Source organism: Aedes aegypti, chromosome 3, assembly GCF_002204515.2.
Source record: "Aedes aegypti strain LVP_AGWG chromosome 3, AaegL5.0 Primary Assembly, whole genome shotgun sequence".
NCBI lineage: Eukaryota > Metazoa > Arthropoda > Insecta > Diptera > Culicidae > Aedes > Aedes aegypti.
The window spans coordinates 190,199,411-190,214,125 of record NC_035109.1 but is presented as its reverse complement, the minus strand read 5'-3'; the positions used below and the strand labels follow the sequence as shown (position 1 = coordinate 190,214,125).

At 38.7% G+C, this 14,715-nt stretch overlaps 1 protein-coding gene across 2 annotated transcripts in view; it reads left to right on the top strand.

Annotated features, from left to right (window-relative positions):
- LOC5574166 (ras-associated and pleckstrin homology domains-containing protein 1) overlaps nt 1-14,715 on the top strand; it is a 280,277-nt gene that overhangs the window by 175,316 nt on the left and 90,246 nt on the right. Inside the window, exon 1 of one of the 2 annotated variants that reach the window (XM_021852248.1) lies at nt 13,106-13,404. The exons of the other annotated variant lie outside the window; for it this stretch is intronic. Coding sequence (XP_021707940.1) covers nt 13,351-13,404 — 54 coding nt within the window. The 5' untranslated portion in view covers nt 13,106-13,350. Of the gene's footprint in view, nt 1-13,105; nt 13,405-14,715 lie in introns of those variants that run through there. 2 annotated transcript variants of the gene reach the window in all.

Genomic DNA, 14,715 nt, shown 5'->3' with positions numbered 1-14,715 from the left:
CAAATTTAGACATTTTGTCGAACACAGTAAAGAAGATTGTTTTATCAGCAAGTATTATCAGTCGCGACCGATACCTATCGGTCATCTCACCTCGCTTGAGAAGTGTTCAAATTGTTACAAGTTAGGCGTTGCCAATCGGAATGTGTTTCTTGGAATTTTCGACAATCAAATTCGATTAATAGTATTTTTCAAAAATATTGGGTGAGATTCTAAGGCAAGCAATCATAGAATCAAAACACAACTTTGTATGATTACAGAAGAATAACTTCAACCTTAAAATGGTAGCAAAAAATATGTTTGTATGGCGGCAATTCTGAAAAACGGCTTTTTTGAAAGAAAAAGATTGATGGTGTTGGCGGCGTCAGTCATTTAGGCGTATTGGAAATGCTACGGATCCCGCTCACGTTGGTGAAAACTTTTCATCAAACAAAAGATGTGGGTGTTCCGTGTTGTCTAATGGTAGTGATTTGTTCATTCTATGCAACTATTGACTGACGAAGGTGTAAATTGCCTTTTAAAGGTCTTTTTTTAATAGCACGAACAAAAGTCTACTTCTTCAAAAGGTGATGACGCTTTATAATATATCTCAGTTAAATGGAATAGAAAATAAAAAAAAACAATTCAATGCTAATCCAGGGTCGGTTAGCAAAAAATCGAACACCTAAGGAATAGTTTTGATTAAAACAGAATAATATTACCACATTTTCGGGATGGAAATGTTTTCAACTTCCGAGTGGCTGCCACACGATTATACATGCAAAAATGGTCAATTGGCAAAGAAAGCTCTCATGCAATGACTGTTGGAGTTGGAGCTGAAAAGCCAACTCTGTCCCATTTGCATCCCAAAGAAGAAAGAGAAGTAAAAAATTGATGAGTAATTATATGCCCATATGGGGCCGTCCATTAATCACGTAAGGGTTTTGTGGGAGGCGCAGAGTGCCATATGTATTTCTTTTTATTTATTTATTTATTTTGTCAAGCATAAGTAGACTACAAACAATAATTACAATACTTTCTTACATGCTATGGATTACTTCTATTGTTCTTTAGGCGTGTTTTAAGCTGCTCTTTGGGCATAGTAATGCCAATGAATTCGCAATGTACATTATACTGACGCATCATACGGTTTATTGGTCCGTTTTAAGCATAATGCGTTCTGCATGATTTTTCAGAAAATAATTTTCTTGTTCTTAAATGCCGAGAGGGTGTCTAGAAGTTTAGTTGAGAAAGAAGTGCAGCAGAGTCTACACGGTTCGAAATAATGTTGTTTATAAAGAGAATCATTGCGAATTCCCGGCGTTGCTTAAGTGTTTCCAAGTTGATGAGCATGCAGCTTGCTCGTACGACGGAAGCGGCAGTACAGTCCAATTCAATTTCCGATGGGCGTATAAAAGGAATTGCTTCTGTACTGATTCTATGCGTTCTTCGTGTACGACATGATACGGGTTCCATACTAGGTGACAGTATTCCAGAATTGGTCTTACATATGTAGTATTCAATAGTTTAATAGTATATGGGTCTTGAAAATTGTTGCTGAACCTCTTAATGAATTCAAGCATGCTGTTTGCTTTGTTTATTATGGAATTATAATGTTCTACAAAAGTGAGTTTAGAGTCTAGGATTACGCCCAAATCCCTTACAATTTTACACTTCTGCACTACTTGATTTTCTAAAAATACTTCAATAGGGAAACGACTGTTTATTTTGTTCTCAAACGCTAACAGTTGGCGCCAGCGGCAAAAATTACAGACAACAACCTTTCGAACATTCAGTTTCTCTTACCGGCCGCCGAGCGGCGACACTGATGTTTGTATTCCTCTCACTGATCGCGCTACGCTGGATTCTCAAATTTCTCAAACTTTCAACACAAGCGCATGGAAGAATGGTAGTCGGAGAACTGTCAAAACGTATGAAAAATAATGAAAATCGTAAATTGCTTGCAGTTAGGAAACTGGATCAAAAAAGTAGTGATTAGAAATCAAGTGTAAAGTGAATACATAACTTTTTGTGTTTAGTTCATCTTCCGTGGTGCTTTCTTTGCTTTAGGATTTCGTTTTTACTACCACTGAAAAAGAGCCATCTTTTGGCTTTTCAGTTTTGAATATCGCCCTATTGGTGTTACATATTTTCGACTAAATGCTATTGAATTACATTTTTTGATATTGAGCTGGAGTAGACTTTTTTTGCACCAAGTGAAGAATAAGTTAATGTCATTCTGAAATTCTTCTGCTTCGCTAAAATTACTTACTTCCATGAAGAGCTTCATGTCGTCTGCAAATATAAGAAATTTTATTTTTCTAAGTAAAAAGGAAATGTCGTTTACATTCAAAATAGAAGGAAGTGGGCCTAAATGAGAACCTTGGGGTACTCGAGAGGTTACAGAAATGGGTTCTGATAATTTATTTTGAAAGCGCACTATTTGTTTCCGATGTGATAGATATGACTGGATCCAACTCAAGAGTTCTGGCTCCATTCCTATTTTTTGCAATTTGAAGATTAATCAATGCAATTTGAAGATGTCAAATGCCTTACTGAAGTCAGTGTAGAGGGCTTCTACGTGCTTGCTACGTGCTACGTAGCTTACAAAAAATCTTAGCATGGAGGACGGTGCTGCAGCATGCTGTGTAGCTCAAAACACCGATTTTTGTCTTCCAATTACAAATGTGTAGCCCCAACCAGAATTTGCACTGTTATTTGGTGCATATTGAATTATCGTCGATCGGTGTGAACCACTATTCTGTTCAAAATAACTTTTTCAAAAACAAATTATGGTAGAATAAATCTACCTGATTGGACGACACCTGACCTGAAATAACTCGCACGTATCCATGGAGTAAGGCGGGGCAGAATAAGAACATAAAATGTGAAATGTAAAAAACATTAGCCGATGTAAAGAAATAAGTACCGCACAGTGAACAGTGATATTTTTGCGCAACAAACTTTTGTCGAAATGTTTACCCAGATTAAGTTATAACAACAGTTTTAAATTTGATTGTCTACAACAAACTTTTGCCCTACCAGTGGGGTAAGAATTCAAATCAAGTATGAGGCAAAAGTTCGCTGACTGAAACATAAAATATCGATACTTTTATGACAGGCATGCTTTATTTATACCAGTCGTAAACTTATGTTTGAAGAAGAATACACACTGAATTTTCATTAAAAAAATGACCAAAATAGGTTTAATAGGGTAACGACTGTTTATTTCGTTCTTATTCGCTAACAGTGGGCGCCAGTGGAGAAAAAGTACAGACAATAGCCTTTCGACATTCAGTTTCTCTCAATGGCCGCCGAGCAACGACACTGATGTTTGTATTCCACTCACTGATCGCGCTACGCTAGATTCTAAAATTTCTTAAACTTCCAACACAAGCGCATGGAAGAATGGTAGTCGAGAACTGTAAAAACGTATGAAAAATTATGAAAACCTTAAATTAGAAGCAATTAGGAAACTGGATCGAAAAAGTAGTGATTAGAAATCGAGCGTTATAACATAACTTTTTGTGTTTAGTTCATGTTCCATGGTGCTTCAGGATTTCGTTTTTACTACCATTGAAAAAGATCCATCTATTGCCTTTTCAGTTTTGAATATCGCTCTATTTGGTATTATTGTTTAAAACAGAGGTGCGACCACGTTCGAAACCATGTGTAGGACAAACGTTGGCAAATATTTTGTGCACAGTGAAGTTGAGAAAATTTTAATCGTTTGGAAGGCTGGAAAATAAAAGTGATTATATTTGACGGGCTCAAACGCAAAAGGGTGTAAGTGACATTTTGGTCGGTTTTGAGTTGAATATGTTATAAAATTTCACTTTTTTAAAACATTCTAACGATATATTCAGGTAATTTTTCAGGCAAAACTGAAAATTCTTAAAAAATTCCTTCAAATATTTTGCTGGAATTTCTTCAACAACTCTAAAAAAACGGTTTCAGAAAATCCCCATAATCTGCTCTGAAAAATTTCTCCCGGAAATTCTTACGGTAATTCTGAAACAGCCAAGAACTTCTAGAGAGTGTGCTGTGGGAGTTTTATAAAAATTGCTCTGAAAATCGTAAAGAAATTCAGCAATGCTTGATCGCTTATATCAAGAGTGATTGCATGTTCAGAAATCGCTAGCACCGCCACACTCGTGCAGTGTATAACACGATGCGACTGGAATTAGTTCGCTCCATTAGATGTTTGTGTAGTAATTATTACAGTTAGTTTCCCAGGATTTTTACCATATATATTTTAAATCGTTATTCGAGCCAGAATTATTGGGGGTCATGCTCAAACCTTGTCACGTTGAACTGTGCATAAGGAAACCATGAAAAACCTCTTTCATCCGCAAGAATATGTACGACCTTGAACATATGATAAATAGTTCGATGTTTCAAGCTTTCTGTAAATCTTCGTTTTTTTTGTTAAATCATGGGTAAGGCAACCCTTTGACTGTCCTACCCTGGCGTTTTTTTTATCCCGCGCCACTGGTTTAAAACAATTAAAAATATCTCATTGGTGTATTGGGAAGCTTTTGAGGACTACTTGAGATATTGAACTTAGCGTTGAGCGATAAATCGATTTTTCCATTCCGTTGAATTCAAGGAAAATCTATTGAATCATTTTTCTTCTTTCGATTTTTTTTGTTTGATTTTGTAGGATGAAAGCAATTTGTAATTTTTAACGATTTCACGAACAAAAACCTCAGTTTTTAACCTGCCTTGAAGTGGTTAAGGTAAAATTTAGAATTTCAAAGGAAATTGAATTCAAGGAATTTTGAAATCGAATGCCGACGCATCTTTGCTAATTTTTTTGCAAACTGGGACATCGAATTTATTGAAACCTTCGATTTAAAGGATACGATTAGTGAATCGATTGGTGAATCGATTCGACATATCGAATTTGAATCAATTCAGTATCATCGATGTTTTTATCAAACTCGCCAATCGCTTATTGAAGTTCTATTGAAAAAATGCACTTTTCAATGAAAATTTATCATGTATTATTTAGGTATTGCAAAACCTGATTTAATTCTCAGTTTAGTTTTTATAGAATATGCATGAGATATTGGGTGGTATGAATAAAAAGCGTTTAACATTACCACATGTAGCATCTACTCAAAAACGAAATCCACGAAGACTACTACACTATTGGTATGAATAAAAAACGGACATGTAGTATATACTTCTTTCGAACATGAGCTTTCACTATACATATGGGTGGCACTGAGCTGACAACTGTGCACGTAAAGAAAAATCCGTTCAGAGTGCAGCGTAAATCAATAAAATCATGCATATAAAGAGAATGCCAAATTTATCGCTTAATGATACCAAAATAATTTCAAAAGATCAATAACCGAATCATCAGTTTAATAGCGCTTAAATATCGATTTAATTATATATGTACAACATTAGAACAAATCTTGAATGTCTATCTGAAATTTCATCAGAAATTCCGGAATTCCAAAAGAAATCCGAGTACTTTGGATGTCACAATACTCCCTTAAAGTTCAGTATTACTTTATAAATACCTGAGTTCCCACAGACATCCAAGGATTCCTAAGAAACAACAAAATTGTCGTAATGTCAAAATTAACGCGAAGATTCAAAATTTTTACGGTTATTTTACCTGAATCTCAAAATTTATTTTGAAATCTCTGTTTTTTACGGAAATATCTTTCGAAATATCAAATCTGATATTATTTTCCCATGATTTTTACTCAAAAGTAAACTATTCCATTCAATTTAACAATCTCAGAGTATGAGTAGCAATTTCTGGAGCTAACTACTAGAAGTTTTGAAGTAAATGCTACTTTTATTCATACCAACGCGTTGTTTGTAGTATATTCGAAAGAAAGTTAAAAGGAAAATGACACATACATGTTCAACTCGTGCTCTTCATGTAGCATTTACTACTGAGATTACTACATTCTCTAAACTCGCTACTTAACTTACTACATTTTATTCATACCACCCATTATTTGAGATATTTTACCCACCGTCGTTGGGGGTGAGAATGGGTCAAAAAAGGATATGTACGAACTGTTTATTGAATAACTAATGCAATTGAACTCCAACAAACTTGAAATTTTGTGTTTGTGTTCTCTGATAGTACATTAAGAACTGTCTAAAATAAAATAATGGAAAATATTAATTCATCACGGAACTACAAGTGAATGAAAAATGACTCAATCTCACCCAATAGTGGGGATGACATTGGGTCATTGTAATAAAAACAATGATAATTGAAATAACTTGTTTTCGAGGATATGGTTGCAAAACCAAAAAAATGAAATACGATGCAAACAAGACGAAATGACATCTAAGATTTTTTTCACAGGTATGGAAAACCCACTTAAAAATACGATTATACCAAAAAATCAAACAGTTATATGTAAATAGTATGTTAAACCAGCATTCATCGTCAAGTTTGCATAATTTTTATTGTTGTTTTCCCTCAAATTGTTTTCAAAGTCTTAGCTCTTATAACTTTTCTTTAGTGAAAAATAGTCTATTCAGTTTCCCCAAAGATTTACTGAAACCGTGATTATTTCAAATCTTCGCAAATTGTTTTCGGTGTGACATTCCGCTATCAAAAGATTTCATTTTTGCATTTTTCCCGGAAATTCCGAGATCCAACAACTTTCTTGTACTTCTGAGAGATGTTTCTATGAGATTAAAATACTAACTATTATTTAAATTAAAAAATCTGTTTGATTATGTTGCTCTGGAATCTATGACAAAAGGTCGAAAGGACAGAAGGTCGAAAGACAAAAGGTCGAAGAACAAAAAAGAAGGGACAAAAAGTCGATTTTTTTTCAAAGTAGGAAAAATTTCCCACCATGCAAATAATTTTCGACCTTTTTTCCTTTCGACGTTTTGTCTTTCGACCTTTTGTCCATAAACCGTTGCGCTGCACGAAAAACTGATGCTGGTTTAAAAAGCTGTTTATTTACAAATTTCATAAATCCGAAAATAGGGCGATATTCAAAACTGAGAAGGCAATAGATGATTTTTTTTCAGTGGTAGTAAAAACGAAATCCTGAAGCAAAGAAAGCATAATGGAAGATGAACTAAACACAAAAATATATGTATTCATATTAGAGTAAGGTGGGGCAAATGTTCGACCTTAGTGGTATAATCAAAGTTTCCAGGAAAATAATAGCAGATGAAACAAAACAAATACCATACAGCGAACCTTCAACATATTGGCTATAACTTTGCTGAACAAATTTGTGTCAAAATATTTACCCATTTTTAGTTATAACAGTTTCAAAATTGATTGTCTTAAACGAACTTTTGCCCCACCGGTGGGGCAAAAGTTCGAATCTAGTGTGGGGCAAAAGTTCGTTGGCTAAAACACAAAATATCAATACTTTTATGCCAGGCATACTTTATACCAGCCGTAAACTTATGTTTGCCAAAAAATACACACTAAATTTTCATCAAAAAATGCCCAAAACAGGGTTAATTGTAATATACCCAAAAAATAGCAGTTTTTCGCAAAACTTAGCGAAAATGAAAATTTTTGTGACATTTTTCGCACGATCAGGCAAATTTCGCAAAATTTGAAGATAATATGTAGATTTCAGGACATTTGAAAATTTTTCCGTGGGTTTATACATGGGTCGAACTTTTGCCCCGCAGATTCGAACTTTTGCCCCGCTATGGGCCAAAAATTGATTCCAAATGGTTATGGGAAAACTAATACACGTCAAAGCATCCTTATGATAGGCCTAGAAACGCCCTTAAATAAAATATTAAAAAATATTTTATCTTCATTTGGTTCCATGCATCGAAAGTTTTACCAATTATTACAATATTTACGTCAAAAAACAACAAATAGCCATAACTTTTCCAAATCTCAATCGATTTTTATGATACTTGGAGTGAAAGTCTCTTACTTGAATAGCATTCGAACCACCATGACATTTCTAAGTTTTGATTTGATTTGAGCTAGAAATCTTGAAAAGAAACTCTTGCCCCACTCGAACTTTTGCCCCACTTTACTCTACGCTTGATTTCTAATCACTACTTTTTTGATCCAGTTTCCTAATTGCAAGTAATTTACGTTTTTCATTATTTTCCATAAGTTTTGACAGTTCACCGACTACCATTCTTCCATGCGCTTGTGTTTGAAATTTGAAAAATTTGAGAATCCAGCGTAGCGCGATCAGTGAAAGGAATACACACATCAGTGTCGCCGCTAGGCGGCCAGCACAGATAAACTGAATGTTCGAAAGGTTGTTGTCTGTACTTTTTGCCACTGGCGCCAACTGTTAGCGATTAAGATCAAAATAAACAGTCGTTACCCTATTGCCATTTTCGATACCCACCCACCTCGTTGTAACGCTATTGGTATTTTCCAAATTATATATGGGCTGTAACAACTTGAGGACACCAAATCACCCCTTTTTGCGTTATGAATTATTTTAATGGGCCCTAAGTTAGTATCCGTAATTGCAGACCGTCGTAGAATCAGCTGGTTCAATTTATGTCGTTCAAAAGTTCTCACTATAAGGGCTCGTTTTATTAAGCATTTTTCATGGATATCTATTGAAATTCATAATACCCAGCTGCCTTAGACATCTCTTTAGTGGTTTGACAATTTAAATAGATGATTTGACTTTTCTATCTATTAAAGTGTCCGGAATGTGAGGCAAAAGTAAGGAAAAGTCCAGAATAAGAATCACGGAATGTCCACACATTTCTATTTATTCAAAATGGTTCATGTTGCGGAATCAAAATCATCACACACAATTCAAAAGTCAAGTGGTTAGAAGGTTCAATAACGTGGAATAATCATACAGAATGATTTATTTTGTATGCTTTTTATGAGTTATACATCACTGAGGTCTAAAGTGTCCGTAATATGAATAAAAACGGTATTCTTATGTCCAAAGCTTCTACTGAGTAACTTGAATAGTTTATGTAAAATTTCCTGTTATTTTTAATTTGTCATTATTTCGTCGTCTGTCCACCAAGGAGGTGCGGCTCAAACAGCGTCTGTTCTGGCATCCAGCGGCTGAGTATGAAATGCTGTATCACGTCAGCTACACCTAAGGTGGCAGCCCCACCATCGTGATGTAGGTATCGCGACCCTGGTAAGGTAGCATATCGAATTTCTTACCTACCACGAAAAATGGAGAAAGGAGAAATAACGAACGATATTTTCGGCAATCGACCTGGCAACGAAATAAGGACTATGATTGGAAACTCGGTACCTGGAATGTCAGGACGTTAAATGAACCCGGACGAGTGAGCCTTTTGGCTCGTGAATTGCAGAAGGTTGGAGTGAGCGTGGCTGCTATTCAGGAAGTAAGATGGCCTAGAACTGGAGAACGTGAATTCAGGGCGGTGGATCCCGTCGCCAACACAGCTTTCAAATACAACATCTACCATAGTGGCAGCGATAAGGCAGAGCATGGCGTCGGATTCATAGTGATCGGGAAGCAGATGAAGCGTGTTATGCGGTGGAAACCGATTAATGAACGAATCTGCGTATTGAGGATACGGGGCAAATTCTCCAACTACAGTCTGATCAACATCTATGCGCCGACAAACGATAAACCCGACGACACGAAGGATGCGTTTTATGATTGTCTCGACAAGACCTACGGAGAGTGCCCAAAACATGACGTAAAAGTTGTTATCGGGGATGCCAACGCTCAGGTCGGAAGAGAGGATTTTTTCCGCCCTATAATTGGTACGGAGAGCCTTCACTCCGCCACCAATGACAACGGCCTAAGGCTAATAACTTTTGCTGCAGCTAGAGGGATGGCCATCAGCAGCACCTACTTTGCACGCAAAGACATCCGAAAGCACACCTGGATGCACCCAAATGGCGAGCTCTGCAACCAAATAGACCACGTTTTGGTGGACGGTCGGCATTTCTCGGATGTCATCGATGTGAGGACCTTTAGAGGCCCAAACATCGACTCTGATCACTATCTCGTTGTTAGTAAAATTCGTGCACGGTTGTCTACCGTGGCGAACACAAGAACACAGCGACCGTTGCGTTTCAATATCCAGCGCTTATCAACAGAAGGTGTAGCAGACGAGTACCGCCGGAAGCTTGATGAGCGGATAAGGGGATACAACGTAGGCGAAAACCTCAACAATCTGTGGGAGTCTATCCACGGTGCGATGAGTACAGCAGCGCGAGAGGTGATAGGTACTGCTCAGAGACGACCCAGAAACGGTTGGTTTGATGAGGAGTGCCAGAATGTGACGGATGAGAAGAATGTTGCCAGAAGTCGGATGTTAGTGTCTGGTACCCGGCAGAATAGAGAGCGGTACAAGGAAGCTAGAGCAGCCGAGAAACGAATTCACCGCAGAAATAAAAGGCAGTATGAAGAAGACATCATTACTGAGGCGCAAAACAGCATCGAACAAAACGATATGCGGAGATTTTACGAAACTGTCAATGGCGTACGGAGAAAAACTGCGCCGTCTCCCGTCATGTGCAATGACCGCGAAGGTAACTTGCTGACAGACAAAATCTTGGTGGCTGCCAGGTGAAAAGAACACTTCGAGCAATTGTTGAATGGAGAGGACACGAGCGCGTCTGAGAACAGATTAATCATTAGCAACGATGGACAAGCTTTGGAGCCCCCGACGCTAGATGAGGTTAAAAGAGCGATTAAGGAGTTGAAGAACTGTAAGGCTGCTGGAAAAGACGAGCTCCCGGCCGAACTTTTCAAGCACGGTAGTGAGCAGCTGTACGAAATGCTGCACCGTACTCTGTTAAGGATATGGGAGGAAGAAGAATTGCCTGCTAGCTGGCTGGAGGGCCTCATCTGCCCTCTGTATAAGAAGGGCCACAGATTGGAGTGCGCCAATTACCGAGGAATAACGCTCCTCAATTCGGCGTACAAAATAATGTCACGTGTTCTGTTCAACAGATTGAGACCGCTGGAGGAGTCCTTCGTCGGCGAATACCAAGCTGGTTTTCGTGAGGGCCGATCAACGACGGATCAAATGTTTACCTTGCGACAAATCCTTGATAAGTTCCGGGAATACAACTTGCAGACACATCATCTGTTCATTGATTTCAAGGCGGCGTACGATTCAGTAAAGAGAAATGAGTTATGGCAGATAATGGTAGAACACGGTTTTCCGGCGAAACTGATTAGACTGATTCGTGCAACGTTGGATGGATCGAAATCAAGTGTGCGGGTTGCGGATGAGACTTCAACCTCCTTCGTAACCTTAGATGGATTGAAGCAAGGAGATGCGCTTTCGAATCTTTTGTTCAACATTGCTCTCGAAGGAGCTATAAGGAGAGCGGGCGTGCAAAGAAGCGGTACCATCGTAACCCGGTCGCATATGCTCCTGGGTTTTGCGGACGATATCGATATAATCGGAATTGATCGTCGAGCCGTAGAAGAGGCATTCGTGCCTTTTCAAAGGGAGACAGCGAGGATTGGACTTACCGTCAACACCAGCAAAACTAAGTACATGATCGCTGGTAGACAGCGTGGTTCCAATCGTGACGTTGGTAGTGAAGTGGTGCTAGGTGGTGAAAAATTTGAAGTAGTGGAAGAATTTGTGTATCTTGGTACTTTAGTGACTTGCGATAATGATGTTACCCGCGAGGTGAAAAGGCGTCTTGCAGCTGCGAATAGGGCTTTTTACGGGCTCCGTAACCAGCTTAAGTCCCGTAGCCTGCAGACGAAAACAAAATTCGCGCTATATAAGACTCTTATCCTTCCGGTTGCCCTATACGGCCATGAATCCTGGACGTTAAAAGAGGTCGACCGGAAAGCGTTTGGAGTTTTTGAGCGTAAAGTGCTGCGAACAATACTCGGCGGTAAACAAGAAAATGGCATCTGGCGGCGTCGCATGAATCATGAGTTGTACCAAGTATATAAAGAAGTGGATATTATCAAGCTCATAAAACACGGCAGGCTGCGTTGGGCTGGTCACGTGGTACGAATGCCGGAAGAACGACAAGCAAAAATAATATTCAGTAGAGAACCCGGACGAGGCCGTCGGCTTCGTGGTAGGCCGCGCACACGTTGGCTTTTTGCAGTTGAAGAGGACTTAAGGGCACTCAACGTTCAGGGCGACTGGAAGCGATTGGCTCAGGACCGAGCCCAGTGGAGAAGAATTATCCATTCGGCGTGGATTCAACGTAGCGGATTGTAGCCCATCAAGTATCAAGTAAGTATCATTATTTAATTAAATTGAATAAATTTATTTACATTTTACTTATCGAAAATAATTTATATTTAAATAAAAAATAGGTACGCTTCAATATTGTTTTTTGTCATAATTTCTCGGAGTGCTCGTCCGATTCGGCAGAAGCACAATCAAACTATGGTCGAAATTCAGTTTGACAGATTGCGTGCGCTGTCGTACGTGCAGCATAGTCACAAAAAACACATTCACGATGCTCGTTTATGTTGCAGCGCCCATACAAGATAGCTAGTCGTGTTGTTTCGTTTGTTCGCTGCGAACAATACCATCGCGGGGTGCTTTTCATTGCGGGGTGATATGGTGGTAGTGAGTGAACTTCTGTTATCTGTATCCTGGTGGCGGAAATAAACATACATAATTTGCTTCAGTCTCACAGGAGATTCATCGTCCTTGTGCGGAAGCAATAAAAGGAATCACATCGCTCACGATTAAAAGGGGGTGGGTCGGGCGAACGATGACTCATCGCTGCAATTATGTTGTTGGTAGGGGGGTTGGGAGAACGGGTGGTTTATGATGCTACTTGTTGTGAGATGCGCTCTGAGATGTTGGTTTTGCAGGAGATAGTTTTTTTTTATGATTCGCGAAATAAATTTTAATTCTTTGATTATGCTGCAATCATTTATGATGTTATAAAAGAAATGCAATATGCGGGTTGCACCATTTCAATGCTTCCAGTGCTGGCGATCGTAGGCTAGCTACTACTGCAGGAATCAGATCCGTTTTGTATGGGTGAACTTATACATTGGAATAATTTCCACTAGTCAGTCGTCCATTCCTCACGTTTCAAAGTATGTCGTCGATGCTCGGCCTGGTGGTAGTTGTGAACGAATAATAAACATACCTTTCGACGACGATGCTTCTCTCTCATATATACATATTTGGAATGAAATTTTATGTTCTTTCAAAAGTATAATTCTTCCATTCGGTTAGTCTTGTGTGCGACGCGTAAGAACCGAGTCGAGATTGAGAGCGTTTGCGGCGGGAGTTTGGTCGAAGAGTTCCAAATCAAACGAGTGAGATATGAATTGTGCAGTTGAAGAATTGAAAGTTGGGCAATGAAGTGATGTTGTGAGAGATGTGTTATTGATAAGAAGCGCCAGCTATTGATCTTTGGAATATTGAGGCGATTGGTGATCAAACATCCGTTTCCGGAGTGGCAGCGATTTGAGAATGGATTACAGCTGGTCGGACTACGATTCAGCCTCGACATATTCTTGTGAATCTGTAAGTTTCGTTGAGGTCCCACTGGTGGCTTTAAAGCTCCACTCTCTCTCGAACGTGAACAAGTTTTCTTTGTCTTGGCCATCGCGCTGCTGAATAAGTAGCTTCGATTTAACCTACGGCTGGCGGGTTCAATTAAATACCCAAAAGACAATCTCTCGCCTCGGCAGAGCCCTTGAACCGCAGCTCGTCGATATAATGGCTGGTCGTGTGGCGAAAAACCGAACAACGACGTCGGGTGAAAGATGAAAAGATTAAGTTCACGAAAAAAGGAAGATAATTTTCCATCTGAATGCCCACTTTCGTTCAGATACGACGACGACGAAGACGATGGCTAGTGCTTTCGGTGGGCGCGAAGAGCATCCCTGAACCTGAACCCTGGTCGTGATTGTGGTTTCAATGCAAAGGGCCCATCAAGGGGTTGCGACAGAGGTTCACAAACTTTTATTGGCGCAGGGGCTGTTTTAATGTTGTTGTTTCAGAAAAGTGAACCAATTGTCAAATTCTGGAATATATATTGCAGCTGTTTTGTTCCATAGAATAAGTGAACCATTTTTTTTGCAGTATAATTTATAGTTTACAGCAAGGACGCCAACAGTTGATTCGCAGATATTTAAAAAAATGTCGAAATATGAAACGTCGAAAAGACAAGTTTTCAGTCTTTGGGATTAATGGCATTCAGGGTGGTCGAATCGGGTTTGATTTTACTCCACAACCCATTATTGGGAATGCCACCAACCCGAGTGACATGATCACGAAATCCTTCTCGAGAATGTACCATTACCCCGATTTCCGTAACCTAGAATTCGGGATAATGGTACACCCGATGGTTTCTATACCAAATTTTTGAAAAAACTTAATACTTGAATGATGTATTGAAAAAAAAGCTAACGATAAAATATCTAATGCATGTTCTACAAATACCAAACTGATAATTGGATCAGGTATTGCAATACCTAAATAATGATTCCACCCCATTACCCCGGAGCCATTAACCCGAACGCCATTACCCCGAATTCCAAATCCCCGAACGATGATGTGTGATGGCATTCGGGGTAATGGGGTAGAATCATTAATAATATGTGATGAATTTTCATATAGAAGTAGGGTTACCATATGGTATCTTTTGGGAGGACATTATTATATATTTTTTATTATTTGTCCTCCCGTCCTCGTTTGGGCTGAAAATGTCCTTTTCGACTTGTAATTTCACTCCGGATAAACGAATCCTCCAGATAATCAAATCACTGAAAGTAATATTAAAATTTGCGATAAAAGAACTTAAATATTATCTTTTTGTTGTTGTTTTATTTA